Genomic DNA, 21,159 nt, shown 5'->3' with positions numbered 1-21,159 from the left:
GCTGGACTAAGGCATCCTGCTAAGACAGGATGAAGAAAAAAAATGCTGCAGATGAAAGTCATTCAGTTTGTTTGCAGATTTGCTCTCTGTATTTATTCTCTGTAGGTGTGAATATTCACAGTTCTCTCTTGGCAATAAAAGCACACTTCAATTCTCCCATGGAGTAACCAAATGTATTTTTAGATTATTAACTTATTACAAGGCTCCAAGCTCTGAGAAATCAAGAGTCTTGCTGAGAAGCATCCCCTGTTCATAGCTGATGGAGTGTTGTGTCCTCCAATCCAAAAAGAATCCCACTTCCCTCCTCCCTCCCACACAGAAATGTAACCTGGTGGTTTTCACACTGCTGAATGTTTGTTGCTGGCAGCACTGAAGGTGTCTGTTCCTTCAGGCAGTGGGGCAATGTGAAGCTTCCTTTGTGAATTTTGTACCTCAACTCCGTCTTTCCAACAAGTTTTCCTACCCTTTCCCCTCACTTCTTCTTCCTCATGAGACCTCTTTGCACAGACCCTTTCAGGCCCTGCTTTACTTTGCCTTGCTTGACAAACTTCATGTAGGACATAAAATGTCCATTATGTGCCATACTTGCATCTGGCTACCCACCTCACTGGGAAAACCAGGAACCAGGCTGACGGCGATGTTCAGCATCTCCTGACGCGGGTGATTTATTCCCACTCCTGCTCACTGCCCTGGCATCTGAGTTTTTCACATTCCTTACAAAAGGGACTCATGCCAAGCAAATGTTTATGGGGACCAATGACCTAAAACTAGCTCATAAATGAATCCTCCTACTCCCAACCCTTGGCAGCCCTGCCCTCCTTGGCAACTGGGGAAATCCCCTGCAATGTTTGGTATGCTGGGAACCTCCTGCAAGAGCTCTCCCTGTAATCTCAGACATCTATCTTTAGGAGATCCTGCTTTGGGAGGAGTGGAATAAGACTGATGAGGGTTTATCCATGACAGGAAAAACAGTGAGGGTGTTTCTGACTTGCTTGTGAGGTGAAATTACATCACAGGCAAGGTCATGTGCAGTTCTTGCATGATCACCAGTTGAGATAAGCCCTGCAAGAGAGAAAAGTGATGAGCAGTGAGCTGCTCTGGCTACCCAGGGCTGTTGCTAACAGTGAGCCAATGCAGGACTTCTCTGTTTTTCCCAAAGCAATTTCCCAAAATTAGCAGGCTACTGTGGCTGGCACAGAGGCTGGAGACTCTAAAGCCAAGTCACTTCAAAAAAATCTCTAAATAATCAGCCCAGTCCTTTTACACTGTCTGACCCTTGGTGTTTAAAGTAAATTATCTCACAGAGCAAAAAAAAAAGTAAAGCAGTTTGTGAGCACTGTTTTTTCCTCATTTATTCTTCCTGACTCCTATGAAGGAAAAGGGAAAGAAACTGTTACCTGATATTCTTCAGACTGGTTCAACTCAATCTTATGGCTGTTGGGTGTTGGGTTTTCTTCCTTTTTGGATTTTACTTATCTAGAAACTTCCTCTGTTGAATAATCATCATGTGTGTTGTTCTCCTTTCTCCAGTTCTGGTTGTTCCCATGTTTGTGTGACTTGTGGTTCTTTCTTAAGCAGGTACAAAGTTTTTTTTAAGTAATTTCCTTTCACTGAATTCAAATAATTCCTGGTCTTTTCAGATAAGGGATTTAAATGACAGAGAAATGTACCCTCTGCAGCAGATGTGCTATGGAAGAAAACAGGTTCCATTTTAAGATGGATCTGGACCCAAATTGCAAACATAATTCATAGGAGTTGTCTAGGATTGCAAAATGCAGCTCATCTCACACTGCAGTTTGCCAATAAGACATATGAAAATACCTACCCTGTTTAATTATGGAGTGAGGCAAACATTCAAGTTTTAACACTCACACTGTGTCCAACTTCTGAGGACATCAGGACTTGGGCAGGTCTGAGCTTTGCAGATCCCATTCATTTCTAACCCTTAACTCTGAAACTGTTCATCCTTTACCCTTGTGGTGAGGCACATTCTCTGAAAAGAACCTGCTCAGATGGAAAGTGAACTCAGAAATCTCATTGCCTATCTCTACCTTGGCTTGTTATGATTCTGTTCTTTTTGTTGGTGGTGGTGCCTTGTGGCTCCCCTCTGCTGCCAGCTGACCTTTAGTCCCACCCCAGTGGGATATCAGTGGGATGTCCTGCTGCCCAGAGCTGCGGGACTCCCGTGTTGCAGTGAGGATGCATGAGACACCAGTGTCAAATGCTCCTTGCTGCTGGCTAAGGTTGAATCCTGGTTAACAGCCAGGTTGGGAACTTGCTTAATCCTGGTTTTGGCTTAGCTGAAAGTATCCAAAATGTTGTAGCTGTGGCTTCCAATACAACCTACACAGGGCATTGCCCTGAGTCAGGCAGGCAAAAGAAGCTGGCCAAAAGAGTGCTTGAGCACTTTCATATGTTTAAGTACCCTGATTTAAGGCATGGTGCCTTCTGGGTGGAGCATGAGCAGGTCTGCAGTGTCCCTTAGGCCTAATTTTCATAGCCATGGGAATGCTGTGGGACAGTCTGAGGTTCTCCCCTTGCCTTATGGCCAAGTCATTGTGAGACTCTGTGGCACAGAGAATAGGAAAATACTGGTTTTCATACAGTGCTAATAATTGGCTCTGGATAACAACAATTCCAGAGTTCAACAAACATGGTTTTCTCTCTCAATTTTTATGCCAGTTGCCATGGTAAGCAGGAAGCACAACCCAGGCATTTTCCTAAAGGGAAACTGAAGTCATGAAAGAGGTAGGAAAGGGAGTCAAGCCCTGAGTTAAGCTGCTGAATAGGAAAAAAAAAATCATTTAACCTGATTATTCATCTGCCTTTTAGGGAGAACAGTTAGCAAGCTGCATTGCAGGTATGTTCACTGAGGCTACAAGCACAAGAACACCCCATTTTTTTCTCTCTCTTTGATCCCAGGATGGAATAAGGGACACATAATAAACATATTCACATCCATACTACAGCTCAGAGATTGGCTCAATGAGAGCCAAGGAACTAAATTAATAATTTGTTTAAGTTCTTGCTTGTCCTTTACAAATCAACAGAAGTGCATACATGATGCACCAGAGGCCTTCATAGTAATTTCTGTTCCAGTTTGGCTTCTGCTGTACAAGCACTGGGGTCACACAGTTTTCTCATACTCTACTCTGAGCTGCTCTGCTTTATCACAGGCAAGGCAGAATTCTGCAGGAGATGTGCTAAATGGGAGAACATGGTTGCACATCACTGAAACTTCAGCCTGTAGAAGTAGCAATGGTAACAAAAAAAATTATTTTACCCTTGAAAATTTTAAAACATTTCAAATAACAGTAATTCTACAGAAATCTCCAAGCCCTCACTTCATTTTCAGAGCTGCAGAGCAATTGCAGATCCCATAACCCCCAATCAGGAAAGAGTGTGGTCAGGCCCTAACCTCAGTCCCCAGCATCAAAGCCCACACAAACACAGATCAGTGCTCTGTCCACTCACAAAACAAGAGAGGCTCAAACTCCATGTCAGAACATGACAAAAGCATTTGCACTGTATTCATAAACCAAATCCAGAAAAAAATTAAATGTTCCAAAACATCACTAGGGCACAGATCTGTTTTTATAAAAACTCCAGTTTAATCTCATGGCTGAGACCTGGCAAACATCTTTCTTTTGTGGCTGTTGTTTTTCTTTCCTTTTTTTTTTTAAACAATCACGCACAGAGGCAGGCAAGTCCACACAGAGAAAAAAGCTTAACAAAACTGCAATTCATTAGAGCTAGCAGGAAAAATCATCACAAAACCAGGGCCAGTGGAATGGAGACAGTCCTCTTCATATTGTCCAGCTTCCAGCCCTCCTCTTGACCTGGCAGCAAATAATATTTCAAAGGGGACTGGTGCCTGCAAGCACAAGATCCAAGGTCTGGATTGCTGTATGGAGCCCTCAGAAAGTTCTTGCCTTCTGCCATCCTTCCTTTCTGGGGCTGTTAAAGTCCTACTCCATCTCCAGTCAAACTCAATGGGAAGTTTTCCATTCCTTGCTTGGAGCAGAATTAGTTATCACCAAGCCTTTACATCAGTTAGGAGCAAGCAAAGGTTAAACAAAATAGGGATCAGCTGCAGCTTCTCCTCCACCCCTAGAGGTTTCTAGTTTTCTTTTTCCTAGAGATGGAGAGAAGCAAAAAGGACAACTGCAAAACCTGGGCATGCCTGAAAGGTAGTATATGCTTCAGTAGATTGTTTGCATTTTTAAGGCCTGGGGAGTAGCTTGTGGTGGAAAGCTAAATCAGCCCTTGAACTCTGGTCTCCCCTGATCTTGTCCCTCCTTTCCCAGGACAAGATCCTTCTCAGGAAGGCACATTCAGGCCTTCTGCCCACCACAGATTAACCAGAACTAATTAGCTACTCTGTGAACAAAAAGCTATTTCATCTCACACTCTCAGTGCTGCAAACACAGCAGCAGAAAACAGTTCCATGCATCAGCCCAAGTTTCACAGATGTGTAAAATACTATTTAGGCAATTCCTTCATGTTAATTACATTTCCTTTTTTTAATACATTTACATAGAAAGATCTTATATATATATATATAAAATTTTAAAACATTCACCATTATAGGCGTTTCAGAATTCATAAAGAAAAAAAATATATTTTGATTGCACCATTTGGACGCTGGATAAGGGAAAATGTTTCAGGCTTCATGAATGTCTCTAATACAGACTTAAGTTCCTCTGAAGCTCTAAAGGTGAAAAAGTAAGTACTTCAGTCTTTCTACAGTGATAGCATGAGATGGACAGCCCAGAGGACCAAGGTTTGTAAGGTAAAATACCTTATAAAATACCTTCATTTTTGTTTACTCTCCTGCCAGTGAGGCAGCTCCCACACGAGCCAACATTATCCATGTCCCTCCTTTCCATCAGGAGTTCTCCCCTTTGCCAGCTCAGCCATTTCACTCTGAGCTACATTTAAGAGAAGCTGCACCAACCCTCTGACTACATGGGAAGAATTAGTGAAATTTACTCACTTGTCTTCCACTTGTAAAGCCCACCAGCAACACATGCTGGGTATACTTTGTCGTGTCTGATACTGGGGCCATCTGCAAACTGGGGGACAGCCTTTACTTTACTTCTTTCAGACCTTTTACTTCTCAGGAGAACTGAAATGTACTGCAGGGTCCCTGACATGATCCTTGTGGAGCTGCAGATGATGAGCCAATCTATTGAGGAAAGTCCTTTCAATAATACCAATCTTAGCTCTCCAGGGCCAGACTCATCTCCCATAAATCCCATCTCTCCCTCTCCATAATGCTTCACAGATAAACAAAGGAAAAACAGAAACAAAACCCCCAAACAAACAAACAAACAAACAATAAAACAATAAAAACCAAACCCAAAACCAAGGAGAAAAAACACAAGAAAGAAGAAAGTCCTTTCTTAAAGAGATCGGATCTGACCCTGAATCTGACATCAGGGATAGCTTAGTAAAGCTGAATCTCAGGATGCTTCAGCCATCCAGTCCCATTCAATGGGAGGTGGCATCTGTCTTCTGGCCCTGTCCAGCTCCCAAGCTCTGGTCCTTCAAGCTGACTGCAGGTACCAGAATCAGCATGGATCCATCATCAAGTTTTACTGACTCTGCAGAAGGCTGAGTCTGGAGCTGACAGCAATTACACCTGTGCAACAGCGCACCTTGCAACTAGGAACATGATTTCATCTCTGCAGGACCTGGGGCGTTATTTTAAGTGCTCTGGATACATCAGCTGAAGGCTGGAGATGAAATTGTAGATAGGAAATGGGATCAAGCTACAAAATAGAGATATCATTGCAGCATCTAAGCTTAATTAAAATCCTGGACCCAGATCTGAGTTCAAATTCTGAAACACCCTTAAAAAGTATAGTCTGGATACAGATTTTAGTTGAGGCTGATCTTTAATATCAAGTAATGATTTCTAATAATTTTTCTCTTGCAGGAGTTTCACCATTTATGCCAAAAGCACTATTACTTACTGGAATGCTGTTAAGAGTTGAGACAGTGTATTATATACAAATTGCCAGACCTCATTTCTTGTTCATAGATCAGCTTATATGAGAATAAGGAGGGGAAAAAAAATGGTTTTAACATGCCAAGGTTTTCATCACATTTTCTTTTCCTTCTGATGCATTACTTTGTGAGCTTCTCTAGCTCCCTTCCAGGTGCCTTGGCAGTCAAAACTTCTAGGAACAGAGAGACTACAAATCCTTGTCCAAAGTAAACTATTTTGTTGACACCAAAAAAAACCTTGGGCATCATTTCCACAACTTTTACTTCCTCTAAAACCTTACCACAATACCTCATATCACACCTTCCCTTTGTCATTAACCCAGCCACGGTGATTAAAAGCTTTCTCATGAGGCAGTGCCATGTAAATGCAGTGTGGAGCTGTGCTAACCATGGAGGAGCATGAAGGACTGGAAATTCCCTAGTTTTAATAAGAGGCTGCACACGCAAATTATGGTCTGTGAGTAGAATAATACAATTGTCATGAAGCTGCATATTCTGGGCCTGCTGTCCACAGCTTGCCCAGGTAAAGCGTAGGCTGCTGCCTGTGAAAGAACATGGACCCAAACAAGAACTCCAGGCTCTCATCTGGTTTAGTAATCTCCCTCAACAAAACTGACAGCACAGACTTAGTTCTCTGCTCTGTTCCCATGTGGGACTATACACAAATAAAGAGTGCAGTAGGGAGAATCAAAGACTGCAGCTGGTGACAAGGAAAAGCCCTTTTGCTTTTTCACACTCCCTTTGGAAATGGAAGGAGAAAATTCTGCTGAAGATTTATTCCTTGCATTTGTGGACCCATAACTTCTCAAAAATACTGCGGCATATCTCTCCTTTAGCAATCAAAGAGTTCAGAAAGCACTGACTGTATGGGGCCCTCCAGCCACAATGGCACTACTAAAGTGACACAGTCAGTACAGACTAGGAGCTCATGGGTTTAGTTTACTAATCATTGGAAATTGCCAGTATTTCACCAAACAAAGCCCTAAACACACATCTTTTGGAAAATTCTGGCTGACAGTCATTGTGGTGGCTATAGCACTTCCTAACAGTTTATTGCTTAAACTATAGCCCATCACACCCATCTGAGGGTCTGCAGACTCAGACATCTCCAGGAAAGACGGCCCCTGCAAGCACATTACAGGGACAATCTCAGAGCTGGCAGCAACACCTGTGCTCCTGTCTCCTCCGCAGTCACCAGTGACACTTAAATTGCAGAGACAGCACAGGCTGTACCTGACTTTGCCATCGCCCACAGCCATAGATCTGACAATAGATGAGCCTGTGGTGAATGCAGAGTTAGAGGCTTTATAAAGGAAGCTTCAGTTCTATTCCCATGGCAGCCGTTGCATATCTGAACACCTATTTGCCTGTAACACTAATGTTCCCTTCAGGAGAGAGTTTAATTCACCTCAGATTCCCCTCTCAGGACTTGTTCATGATCTGTTCTGCAGTCCCACAAATCATCCTCTTTACCATACTCTTAATCAGTCTGAAAGCACTGAGGTCCAGGGAGGTGGCAACCAGCCATAGTCTCAAAGAAACAGTGTAAAATCATAGGAGATAAAATTTAAATGGAGAAGAAGCACCTGGGGACATGCCACACAGTGGCAATGAAAGACCAAGGGTCAAAGATATGTCAGTCAGGGTGCAAGAGGGCAATAGCCCAAGGACATGGAGATAAGAAGATCCTCTTGCTTTTGTCTGCTGTTGGCAGTGTGGAGCTCAGCTGGAGATAGCTGCAGAGGTGTCATCTGGCTTTAAGCAATGATGAAAAGAGTTGATACTGACCTTGGTTATGACCTTGCCTTGGCTTTCACTGCTTTCAGCCTGAGGGGTCTCTACCGCTGGGCAGCCAGCTGCACACTCATTCCTCAGCCACACAGATCTTGTGTGCCCAAGGAAGGAGTGACTGAGCACACAAAGCTCATGAGGAAGACCTTGGAAGACTGAAAGAACAGCTAGGCATTTCCTGTCCATCTGCTTTCATTCCAGCCCCTGCACATGCTGGAAAGAGCACATCTCTGATCCAAGGAGAGAACTGGAGGCGGCGCCTTCAGGTTGCATGTTTATCACTGTGAACATCCTTGGGTGTCTCACACCCTATGTGGTTTGCTTGTGCCAGCTTCACCTTCCTCTTCAGCTACCCTCAGCCTCCTGCACTGTTAATTTACACAGTGTAAATCAGAAAGTCCTTCACTGGTGTCTGGGAAACAATGGTAGGAGTTCCCAAACATCTGGACTTACCTCCTCAGCAGATCTGCCTCTGCACCCTGTTACTGTTTTGTAACAATGTTTTCTCTCAGCCCTATTTCCTAATTATACAGAGATTTACTTTTCCTTTTTTCCATAGGGAGGATGAGACAGGGCTTAGCAGAAAACAGGTGTGAGAAATGCAAGTTCCCTGGGACCAGCTTACCATAAAAAGAAACAGACAGTGAGGGAGGAGTAACAAGGGGAATGAAAAGCCAGACAAAGATACTATGACCTTCCACAGCAAAAGCTTTGCAGGAAACCATAAAGGATTCAGGTCCATCTTGCACAGAATAGTTTTAACAACAGCAAAATGGGAACAGAGTTGGTCTTGGACACTCCCATTCCAACCATCACAGGAAAGGAATAGGAGGAGCAGCTGCTACTCAATCTGCCTCCCACTTCGTCCATCCAGAATCACAGAGCGCCTCTGGGGCTGGTAGAAGCAGCTGGTAGAGGTCTCCAGTCTCTGGCCATTCTTGGGGATGGTCATTTTGTTCCTCAGCGTCACGCCCTCAGGCGTTGTCCGCGCAGGGTCGGACAGATCGCCGCAAATGGGGCTCAGAGAGGTGGTCTGAGTGGGGCTCCTGATGGGTGACAACAGTACCCTGGAGTCTGCTGAGGAGGCAGGGTGGTCCATGATGGGGAAAGGGGGGCTGAAGAGAATCAGACTCTGGGGCCTCCCAGGCCTAGATCTGTAGGAGGGTTTGGAGAACCCTGATGGCCTCTCTATCTTTGAAGACTGTGGGTTATCTCCAGCTGTCTCCCCGCCAGAGGTGCGCTTTCGGCGCAGAACAGGGGCGTCTGGAGCAGGGTGATGACTGGGCTGAGACAACTCCAGTGGAGAGCCCAGGAGAGTGCCATGCCAAGGACAGGCTGAGTCCTTTTGATCAGGGTCACTATTTTCTTTCTCTGCTTTGGCCTTCTTCTCTGTCAGCGGGCTCTTGGGGGCCTCCAGGTGGCTCCATGCCACCCGTGGAGCTTGCCTGATGGCCTGCTTGGCTTCTGCTTCCTTCTTCTCAGCAGCTGGAGCAGTGTTCTGAGCCTGCAGGGGCTGGGGGATCTGGGTGTACTGAATCTTGGGCGGTATCACAGGCACCGCTCTAGCCTGACACATCTTAATCATGAAGGAGGTCCTGACTGCTGACACGCTGACGGGGGCAGAGTTACGACGGCCGGTGTTGGCATGGGCCACTGCCAGGTAATCCAAGTCTAGATCCACAGGGGCATTGAAACGAGAGCCCCAGGGAACACCCCTACTGGCAGCAGGGCAGTGTGTTGGCAGGGATGGGACAGAATCACTGGTTTTTACTTCCTTCTGCCCATACAGGAGGTTCCCAGGGGCGGATGGCATGGACAGGCTCTCAAATGTGAAGAAATCTGGGGCTGGGAGGAGTGAATCCAAGTTGAGGGATGAAGGCCTGGTCTTAACCTTGCGAGGTGTTTCTTCACCTTTACTACTCAGCTGTGACTCAGTGGCAGAACACAATGCTTTGGTGACAGTCTCTCCTCCCAGCACAGTGTCCTGAGGGATGGACAACTCCTCCTTCATGTTCTTAGTCTCTGAAAAACTGCCTGGCCTATTTTGGCATGGCAAGGACAACTCAAGCTTTGGGCTCCAAGGGTTTTCTTTGCTCACATGCACTGTCTTTCCCTCTGTCTCCAAAAGAGGGACTATGGAAGGTCCTGCTTTCTCACCTGGTGCTTTCTCCCTGATAAGGGAATACTCAGGTTTTGAAGGCTCTTCTGGAGGACTCGAGCCATTCTCATCTTGCATAGCTTTGCCCAAACTAGAGGGGGACATGGGTTGTGTTTTGGACAGCTCACAAGGCACTGAATGCAGAATGTCACCGCATGGCTGCTGCTGGTCAGTGGCATCTATGAAGGTGAATGGGGTAGTCCACAGACTCAGCACTGTGTCTTTACTGTCCAGGGAGAGGCTGCGACTGAACCGCGGTCTAAGAGAAAGGCCAGTCTCTGTTCTCTGGCTCTGTGGGTGAAACTCCTGGGTCATCTTCTCCTGAATGTCCTTAAAGGTGGGGGAATGGAGTGGGCTTGTAACCCACTGGTGATCCTCCCAAGGCTCCACAAGTTCTAAGCTCTGCACATTGTCTGTCCAGGCATCCTCATCATCCTGGTCAGCAGCATCCTGGGTTCTGTTAACAGCATTGCCTTCCTTCACCTCCTGGATTCCAGCTCCACTCAGTGCCTTGGAGGAGAATGTGTCCCTTTCATCAGTAGTCATTGTCTCATGCTTCTCCCTCTGAGTCTGGACTCTGGTAAGGCCATCTTTTTCCCTCTGGAGCTGATAAGCACCATCTTTTTCTTTCCCTGATTCTGGACATGCTCCTTTGGAACAAGATAATCCATCACTAGTGGCAATCTCATGAAGTTCTGATTGACTATGAAGCTTCCAGTCCATGGTAGGGGTGAGACATTCACTCCTGCCCTCCACCATTGACTGGTGGTTCTTCGGAGTGGCGGAGCCCGTTGGAAGAGTGCCCTGTTTGGGTGGGGCTGAAGCACCACTGTGCTGGGCAGCCACATCAGACTGGCAGCTGGGAAGGCTGTCTTGTTTCTCCATGCCACTGGCACCAAGTAAAGGCACCTGAGTTATCTGCGATGCTCTGCTTTCAGATTTCTGCTCAGCCAGTGTTGGACTTTGCCCTGGGCCAGAGGAAGGACTATCTATTTGTAGTGAAGAAGAGGATTCAGAAATTGGGCTTGTCTTGGGGACAGCTGCTGGCAAGAGCAAGAGCTCCTCTTCAGGTTCAATAATTTTCAGTTCCTGCTGTATCTCTGGCCACAGCGGTTCTAGAAGGGCATTCGCTGGGTCCTCCTCTGATGTCTGTAAAACAGAAGAAATGCCATCACCTGGCAGCTCACAAAACACCAGTAAATACCCCTCCATCTTCCCCAAACAGCTCCCCTAGAATAGCCAGGCTTCTGGATGAGCACAGTCATGGGTACAGAAACACAGACTCACAGACTGATACCAGTTCAAGGAAGAAAATACATCTCTAAACAAGAGGGTTTATGGAGGAGAAGGTCTGAGGTGCAGCCAAAAGGAGGCCTGGACAGACATACTGAAATAGTGAGCTGAATGAGTAGCTGGAATGTTCCAGCCCATTTCTCAGCAATTCCCATTCAGGCTCACTTGGCCTTGCCAGAGAATATGCATTCCCAAACTGCACACAAACTCGAATGAATAATCTATTCAAGGAGATATGCCAACAGATCTTTAAATAGCTGACCAGAGATGAGTATAACTGTAAGAAACTTGATGAAAAGGCTTTGCTAGAGATACAGAGGAGACAAAAAATAGTAAGAATTAAAAAAAATAAAATTATGTGTAGAGAATGGAAGTAAAAAAGAACTTTTCAGGCTGTCCAGAACAAATGAGATGGCAAAAATAGAAGGGGAATTCAGAGACCATGGGTCAAAATGCTCAGACATCTGGACAGTCTCACATCTGGAGAGTCTCAGAGCAGACAGATGGTACAGACTGAAATTGAACAGTTACAGGAAAAGATGACCAAAGAGTACAGTAGGTAGTTACTTCAAGGTAAATCACCACATGGCGATTTCACAGAAGTGAAATAAATAAATTCATGGTCAATTATTGGTGCTGCTTTGCCTAAGTAATAGACTGAGTGTTCTCAAATACAGACACACAATGAAACTTTAAGCAGCCTCCCAGTTACTACCACAACATGGTCCCCCACCTTTCTCATGCCTTCTTCCTTACCTCATCTCTTAGGCGCGATCCTTCTTCTGTCTTGGCCATCTCAATCTCCTGTTGGTCACAGCTGCCTTCTGAGGAGGCATCCCTCACCTTGAGCTGTCCTTGCTCTGCTTTGCCTGCTGGGTGTGGTCCCTTATGGACCACATCTGAAGCTGGTGTTTGTTCCAAGGTGGGACTCTGCTCTGAGGCCTGCTGGGGGCCACTAGTGCTGCTTGTGCAGCTGCTTTGCCCGCACATCTCCTGATTTTCTGCTGCTGGCTGTGGCGTTTCTAAGGACTCAGGTTTCCCGGCTGCCAGCAGCTCCTCAGGATGAGACCCTGCATCAGAAACACAAACAAATGTTACTACTTGAGACTGAAAACTTGCACCCTGGGACACAGCAGTGCTGCCAAAAGCCAACACCAACCAACAAAGCTAGACATCTCCAGGCACAACCAGATCTTTCTGGGAGGTCACCCACCTCCCCAGGCTCCTTACTGCAACAAGCACCCCCCTGACCTGCTATCAAGTCAACACCCACCCTGCTACAGGTTGGTTTCTTTCCTGCCACAAGCTCAGATTGGAGAAACCTCCACTCCACCAAGCTGCAGAGCACTTCCAGCAGCCCAACTGAGGATCCACGCCCCTCTTCTTAACACAATTTACCTCTAGATGCTGCCACTGGCAGAGCTGGCCCCGGCTGTTTCTCCTTGCGCTCTGCTGCCTGCTCTGTCCTTGTGTGGGTCCCTGCCTCCAGAGCAGAGGGGCTCGTGCCCTCCACCAGAGAAGACAGCTCCTCTAGACTGGAAAGAGAATGCTTCTCCTTGGTGGGCACGCGGCAGGGTGTGCTGTTGGTGCTGATGACTGCGGAAACCCTCAGCGGGACAGAGACAGCAAATGGCTCCGAGATGTTCAGGGCTTTCCTCTGGTGATGAGGGGAGGCCTCCAGGGGAAAGAGACTGCTTGGGAAGCCTGACTTGGTGGCTGTTTCAGAGGTGTAGAACATGAGCACTCCTTTGGCTGAAATCTGCTCATTTTCAGCATCCTCTGTTACCCGGAAAACCTTCAGTTGCTCAGGAGGTGACTTCACCTGTGGTGTTCGGAGAAGACCCTTCTCCCCACCCAGCTCTGAACTTCCTTTGGCCCCCATGGCAGAGCCTTCTCGCTCCCACTCATTCTCCTTGCTGAGGTCATAGGAGCTGCCTGTGCCTCCTGTTCGTATCTTGGTGGGAACAAAGAATCCTCCAGTAGTCACTGACCGTTTGAACCTGCTTTTGTCATCCTCCCCTAGAGATGGGAACATAGGAGCAAGTCAGTGGGAAGCAATGCACTAGCAAACAAACTTCCTCTGTGAGGAGCCTTCCTCAATCCTTCCAGGGATGAGTCCTGCCCTGGTGAACACTCACATTTCCCCAGACAGATGTACATAATAGGCACTGAAGACCTTCTATGCTCTAGCCCTAGGGTTTCCTTCAAAATGGGCAGGCAGCATGGGACTGAATGCCCTCCAGTGGAAATCAGCTCAGACTTTTATTAGACACCCTTCTCCATCACATACAGCAGGGTCTAGGGCTATCACATACTGCCCACAATGCACACACCTTTGTCAGCTTTTTGTAAGCCTTTTTCATCTACAAATGGGATTTTTGTGCCCAGAATAACTGAGAAAGAAACCAAAGCAGTTCAACTGCCAATAAAGGTGCAGCTAAATCAAGTGGTAACTCTCAGGTGAATGCACTGAGATAAACAACACAGAAAAGAGTTAAAAATGCAGGGACACAGAGGTGGGGACACATGCCAGCAACCCTGGCATAAGTATACAGAGTTTTACATCACGGTGAGATAGACACAGACTGCTCATCCATTGAGGGTGGTAAGGCACTGGAACAGGCTGTCCAGAGAAGTTGTGGATGACCCATCCCTGGAAGTGTTCAAAGCTTGTTCAAGTGTTGGTACCACCTGGTGTAGTGGAAGGTGTCCCTGCCCATGGCACGAGTGTTGGAACTAGGAGATTTCTAAAGTCCCTTTCAAGCCAAACCATTCTGGGATTCTGTGATCCATGCTGCTGAAAATGCAGAGCTGCAATCCTTCCCCCTTACAGCACAGGCAGGCTATGGATGTCTCACCTTCCACTGGCAGGGAACACAGCGAGTCCATGCTCTTTGCAGGCCGAATAGTTGCTTTTTCTGTGGGAAAAGAGTTTTAGAAGCAGGTATCAGATCCTGTGGCTTTGCAGGCTTCAGCCCATAAAGATCAAAGGCTGCATACATACAGACAGGCATGCCTTACATACATACAGACACTTTCCATTTCCAAGCATTCCCCCATGTATCTACACCACATGGCTTATTACCCACAACACTTGTCCACACAGCTGGGGATCTGCTAGTGCTAACAACAGCTTTGCACCTGCTGGACATGTGGAGAGCTATACTTAACCCAGCCAGTCAACACCACCTCCACTGTGAAGCAGTTAAGCATCCCCAAAGCTGTCATGTGCCACTCCCCTCCCCAACTTAGTCAGGCTATTGGCTGTAGGGGACTTTTTAACTAAACTGACATCAATGCCTTCTCACCTCTCACTCCTGATAGCAAATGTTGGGCTATTTTTACGTTGCACTCCTGGCTCTTTTGCTGATGTGAGCATACCCTGCCTCCAGCAAGAACTCTGGGAAATTTCTGAGGGCAGTAAGCAACCTATTTTGCTGGCCATCGTCACTGGACTCGCTCGTCCAGAAACAAGCTGTCATTTGTTACTATACACTCTACAGGTCTGTTCCTGAGAGGTTTTGGAAGCTTGTAGCTGTTACTGCTCTGAAAAAGGAAGGGAGGTGGGGAAATGTAGCTGGCAAGGAAGACAAGTTAGTCTCTGGCAGCCCAAAAAGGGTCCATGGAGATCTGGAAAATGTCTAGGAGTAAAGTTTGCTGTTTACAGAGTTGCACAAAGTAGGTAAAGCAGAAAGTCAGAAAGCTTGTTGGACTTCATTTGTTTATATAATTGAGGCTTCTGCCTCTGACTGTCACATGAGCATAGGAGAAACTCCAGCTACTTTTTACACTTATACTGAGCCCTGGCTACTTTTTATGTTCATAAGACGTGATGTCTTGAGCACTGTTTCTGCTTTCCAGGAGGAACAGAATTCAAACTGGGGAGCTGTGTAAGTCACATTTTATGTGGCTTACAGATTTGTGTGCACAAACTCAAGCTGTGCTAAAGCATTGCTGAGTTTCAGCAGTAACTTCGTCTGTTCCCTCACATTAGGCTGTAAGCAGAGAGCACTGAAAAATGTAACACAGCAGCACAAAAGTGCTGCTGCTGAAAGGTACTGCTTCAGTGCTGAAAACTCTGTGCACAGCTGTGCATTTGTGTGTCCTGCTGGTGAAAATGTCCAGCCCCCTGTCACTCAGTACTGTCCTTGGAACAAGGATCACTGGGGCTGCCATCATTCCTGTGCCTCCTTGGGTTAGCGCTATTTTGAGACAGAGTATTCCTTATGCAGGTGAGAAGGTGATCCCGTGATGAAAATGGGACAGAGAGCAATTTTGAAGTCTGTCACGGGCACACTGTGTGAGGCCATCTGTACATGCACACATGGGGAAGGCAGGGCTCCAAAAAGAACTGGGTCCAGCATTTGGCTTCACACTCATTTTTGATCCAAATACAGCCTGTTATATGTGGTGGTAGCTAATCTTGCTGATATTAACTATTTTATTTGAAGTCTTGCAATGTTAGGTAGTGGTCCTCCAAACATCAACTCCTGGAGTAATGAGATTATATAAAGAAAAATTCCACCTTCATCTCCTTATAGAAAATAAATTCCTTGACTTGGAGATACAAAAAAAAAATCTAGAACATATAAATCCAAAATATTTATTTATTAATTCAAGTTAAAAGGGTATGCTTTCTTTTTAAAAATGTGGTTACTTTTAAGTCAAGTTCTTGATTTTTAGAGCTTGAGTCATCATTTCTTAACACTGGGAACTGGCACTGCCATGTGATTTTCTAGGAAGCAGAGTGTTTAAGAGATTGCAGCCCAGGAGAGTTTATAACTTGGGATTACAGCCAGGAGAAAAGACAACTTCTCTCTTGTAAATTCTGCAAAAGCAATGGCTTCTCTCAAAGTGCCGAGAGACAGAGTTGAAGGCCCTCCTGGTGCCTTGTTTTTCACAAAGACACTGAATGAAGTTGGTTCTTTAATGTCCTTTAGTGGAAGGACAGCCTAGAAGGACAACCATTCACCCAGTGCCATGAAATGAGCCTTAGGAGACAGAGACTGGCTGGACTGGAATAGTGGACTAATCCAAATCTACATAACATTTCCTAGTCCCCAGGCTTGACAGCTGGACAACAGTAGCCTGTTTATCAGGTACCAAAATGTAATATTTACTGTAGCTGTCTGTCAAATCCTCCTGGAAGGCTGTTTCTTGCCATCAGAGGAATATGAGATGTGTGTGAAACCGGGCAACATGCACAACTCCATCAGACTATCTCAAGTCTATGGCATTAGTGGCAAGCGGACACAGGTCATCCCATGCTACCAACAACACAAGAGAAAGCCTCAGAGTGAAACATTCAGCTGAAAAGTGTGTTCTTACCAGAGAGCTTCTGTGCCCTTACAAAGACACTCCCATTTCGACTCAGTTTAGACTTTGATTCTGAGCCAGAGCGGCCCAAATTAAATATTGACTTCCATTTCTTGGACTTGGTGGATAATTTCCTCCTGGAAGGAAAAAAGGCTCAGGTGGTCACCAAACCTTAGAGACTTTTACCTTTTTAATACCCTCAAATGCCTCTGAGCTGCCTCCCCTCAACACTTTCCATTTTTTTCTTCTCACACCTCTTTTAATTCTAAAGCATACAAGGCATAGCTATACAACCAACCCTTGTGGGCTATATAGATAGCAATCATCCTGTAAGTGATTTATCTGTACTGCTGATTTAACTATTTCATGGATGGAAAGACACCTAAGCCTGCAGATAGTTGGCTCTGGCATCCTGCTAACAGCAACAGTGATTGAGCAATCAACCACGCTTGTCTCCAGAAAGGAGAGGTTTCCAAGGCTCAGACTATCCTTCAATAAAGCAAAGGAAAATTGCCTTTTTAACAGGTTTTAATGACACAATGTGTGATAAATTCCAGGGAACTGATGTAACTGGTACCATTTCTCAGTGCACAAAGTAATGCTTTAAAGACCATGTCATGTGGCAAAAATAGAAGAATTCCTTAATAAAAACTAGCTATTAATGCTTCTCAGGCCAACATTAATTTAATCATAGGTGTTATATATTCATATGCAAGTATAATGTACTAACCAAACAGGAAGAGGTTTAAGGGAATTAAATCAATTTCTTGTAACTGGCAGAGGAAGTGGGACACCAGTTCCCCGTGTCTCTTTGGAAATCCCAGCTTTTGCAGAAAGAAGCTGCCTGTTCTAATGCAATTTTTTCTTGTATACATGTTTCTTCATGAAGCTCTGTTTCACTTCCTTCATAGTCATTCTGACTCCTCCTCCAACCTCCACTCTTTCAGAGCAAGAATTCTCTTATCTCCCTGTCTCGCTCTCCACACTGGGCTTTCTATCCCCTTATTTCTGAGTTTCTTTCTGATCAGTACACAGAGAAGTACAAATCAGTCCTACAAAGGGGATTAATATCTTGGGGATAGGACTTTTGTCTTCAAATGAGAAAAGAGAAGGCACTCCGGAGGGACAATACATCCTTTTGTCTTAAGCTGGTTATCCTCTTGCCAGTATTCTGTTAGATGACTCCTTTTTGCTTTAATATATCAAGTGCCAATAAATATCTTTGTTCTGGTGCTTTCTGGGTCAGTAGATTAATGAGCCTCCTGCTGCAGAGGCTATAATCTATTAGAACCAGGCAGTAGAGTGGCTATATTTTAACAGATAGATAGACCAACTGATAAATACTTATTCTGGGCAGCTGTGCCAACAACTGCAGCAACCTCAGCTGAAAGTGGACTCTTGTCCTGGCACAGACCTAGCTGGCATAGGTGCCACTATGTAAATATCTCTCCATGCTGGAAGTGAAAATGAGCCTTCCTGCTTGCTTGTAATTGCAGAGGAACCAGGAGAATGAAGAAGCTGGAGCAGGTCAGTGGCACCAGGCATGTCCTACACCAGCCACCAGCAGATGAGCTGAGCCCCAACCTGCTCCACTCTCATCCTGTGTTTAGCCAACTTCTGAGCTGGCACAAGGATTGCAAACACAATTCACTCCTCCTGAAGGAGGTCTGTGAGGTTCTGCCCTGATGGAGAGATGGGAACCAGTGAACCTATGGACCCAGCACCTGCAATACTTCTCAGGAGAAGCTCTGCCTCTTTTGAGAAAGACACAGCATTATCTTTGGATAGTGGCTGTAGAATCAGATGAGTGCAGATGTGGGAGTAGCACATTAACAAAAACATCATTCCCAATCAAACTGAGGAACCTGCACTTTTTTGTTTGTGCTTTACACTCCTCTTGGCACTTACTTGCTGTCGGGAAGGTCAACAACTGTGTGGAAGAGGGACCCAATTACAGGCACAATTTCAGGCAAGCTGTTCTCTCTCCTCTCCTTCCGAGCAGGGTGGGATGCAGACAGACTCCGTGCCTGGGCTTCTTCTAGGCTCACCAGTTTCATTGGCAGGGAGGCCGAGGGGAGGGTCAAACTTTTCACAACTGATGTGTTCTCTGAAAAACAGGAAAATACATTCCAGCCTGGGGTGAGGAAGAGAGACCAGAGTAAGAGCTTCATGGCTTTATTTGACTGGAACACCTCCTGTGGAGGGGGGAAAGAAGTGGCACGTGCAAGGAGAAAGGCTTTTTGTCAGATAAGCCTTTCAGCTCCCCAGCAACCTTATCCATCTGAGTACATTCCCAGCAGGGGCCACGCTTGCCAGCCAAAGGCTGTGTTGTGTGGATTTGCTTCCTCTGCTGTAGATGCTTCTGTGTGAAGGAGGTGTCTCTGAAAACCACCAGGATTCACACCTTCCCTTTACTCCTCCCTCACTCCCTTCCACCATTTCACCCTTACCCTTCCCCAGTTTTGAAGCAGTTCAGTCCCTGATCCAAATTTGGTGCCTAGTTCTTTCTCTCATTTCCACATCTTTCTCCTTGTCTTGTTCCAAGACAGGGGGTTGTTCTAAAAACCAGCATTACTTTAACTTTCTAATCCATTTCATGGCCAGAGACATCAGTGTCACTGACAGCCCAGGGAACTGAAAGTGTCTGTTTATGGGGGCAGGGGCAAAGCCATGTTAAGGTAAAGATGGGCAGAAGGAGCTGACACAGGGCTGCAAAGCAGAAAGGTGGATACTGCCTGAGTACTGAAGGTATCAGAAGTCTGTCAAATGTGTAAAATGGGAAAGTGCATATTTCTGAAATTATGTGAGGTCACTGTGGATCCATGCCTTCTCACTTCCCAGTCTTTGCCAACAAAACCATCACTAAACAGCAAAATCAGCATCTCTGAAAACTATTGATGTCCTAGGAAAAAAATAAATCTCTTTTATAAAATGTCCTCAGGAACAAGATATAAGTTTTTGGAACACAAGATTAATTTTTTTGCCAGGAGTGCCTGGGAGTGTGACCTCTGACTTGGGTGGAAAAAGTGGCTGCAGGGCAGGTATTGCTGGTATGAGGAATTGTAACTGGGGGAATCTGAGAGAACAGCTGAAACTGTGGCTGCTGGACTTAGACAGAAAGCTTAAACCTAGACTGAGAATCAATCACGTGGACTTCCTTTTGTGGAAAGGGTTAAGCCACATGAGATCATGCAAAAGATGAGACATAAGGAAACCTGAGAAAACGCTAAAGGGGGCTAGTAGTCAAAAAGAAAATGTTGAAGACAGGGATGAAGAAGGCAAGAGTAATGAGATATTGGGCTCAAGGTGTTTTTGGGGAAGTCTGTGGTGATAGCAAGGGCTACTGTGCTTGTAATATTAGTTGAAGTGAGAGCTGAACTACATAGCAAGTGACACGGGAGGTGGCTCAGGGAGGTTGCTACCAATGTTCTCTGCAGAGCTGGCTTTCCTGTTGTTGTTGAAGATCTGATCCACGTGGTTCAGGATGAACTCGATCACCAGTTGCTGCACTCGCACCTCCAGGAAAGCTGCATCCCCATTGCAGCCAACTGCCTCAATCTCCTTTGACCTGCATGAGGAAAGAGGGGTACCAGTAGTGAGCATTGCCACACACAGCCCCTGGCAAGGACAGACCAGATTTCTTCCTGCAAGCAAGGCAACTGGGATGATTTCCCCACTCCTGCTGTACCTCTTCCTCTCCTTCCCTCACAGGCCCTCATCCTCTCTTTGTCTTTTCACTCTTTTAAAAATCATTTTCTCTATTTCCTTGCCACCTCTGTTACTTTCTTTCCTGAATGTGTTGTTTTCCCCACTTGGCTTTTACATTCTTCAGCAGGTAAAACTGCGACTCTCAAGTTCTTCTCCCTTTTTCCTGTTTTAGCTATTTCAAGGCTGGGCCTGAAAGACAACACAGGAGCCTTCAAATGCTGCTTCTAGATCCCTGCTCAATGCTTCAGTCACCTCTCAGTGAAATCCTTTAAACCCTGCTCAGGTCTTCCCCATGCCAATTTCTTCAACACTTTTGCCATGTGCCCCAATAGTCTCTTCTCTGCCCCCCTTGTGCTCCCACATCCTCAGTCTTGCTCTCAGCAGAGGAACATTCCTTATCTTGACATGCCAAAGTGTTGCTGAAGAAATTATCTTTGGGCAATGAATCCTTTGTAAAGTTAATGACTGGTGTGTTAGATAACAGCTTGGGGCATAGCCAAGAGGATAACCCTGTAAGGAGACTGCAGTTGCATTGCTTGCTCCTTTCTTTTCCTCCCTGGGACTTGTACCTAGAAAGATTGCAAAGGAAAAACAGACTTTTTTTTTTTTTNGAGACTGCAGTTGCATTGCTTGCTCCTTTCTTTTCCTCCCTGGGACTTGTACCTAGAAAGATTGCAAAGGAAAAACAGACTTTTTTTTTTTTTTTTTTTTTTTTTTTTTTAATTTTACAAGGATAGATGCTAGAATGAAAATGTCTCAGTAGTAAAGGCTCAATTTATGATATTCAATAGAGTCAACATTTGATTCATTTTCAGAACCTGCTCTGCCTTTTTGGGATTCAGAAGGGTGAGATAAATCTTCAGAGCATGCTTTTCAGGCCT

The 21,159-nt window shown here is 45.6% G+C and overlaps 1 protein-coding gene across 1 annotated transcript in view; it reads right to left on the bottom strand.

The window, feature by feature from the left end:
• Positions 1-3,502: 3,502 nt before the first annotated feature.
• The window catches only part of ARHGAP31 (Rho GTPase activating protein 31), a 60,909-nt gene continuing 43,252 nt past the window's right edge, over positions 3,503-21,159 (bottom strand). The window contains exons 6-12 of the mRNA XM_015638596.3: positions 19,993-20,138; positions 18,479-18,677; positions 16,583-16,707; positions 14,113-14,172; positions 12,653-13,273; positions 12,011-12,324; positions 3,503-11,110 (exon numbers count right to left, since the gene is read on the bottom strand). Of these exons, the coding sequence (XP_015494082.1) occupies positions 8,645-11,110; positions 12,011-12,324; positions 12,653-13,273; positions 14,113-14,172; positions 16,583-16,707; positions 18,479-18,677; positions 19,993-20,138 (3,931 nt within the window). The 3' untranslated portion in view covers positions 3,503-8,644. The remainder of the gene's footprint in view (positions 11,111-12,010; positions 12,325-12,652; positions 13,274-14,112; positions 14,173-16,582; positions 16,708-18,478; positions 18,678-19,992; positions 20,139-21,159) is intronic.

This window comes from Parus major, chromosome 1 (assembly GCF_001522545.3).
Source record: "Parus major isolate Abel chromosome 1, Parus_major1.1, whole genome shotgun sequence".
In the NCBI taxonomy this organism is placed as follows: Eukaryota; Metazoa; Chordata; class Aves; order Passeriformes; family Paridae; genus Parus; species Parus major.
This window is presented reverse-complemented; position numbering and strand designations above follow the sequence as displayed.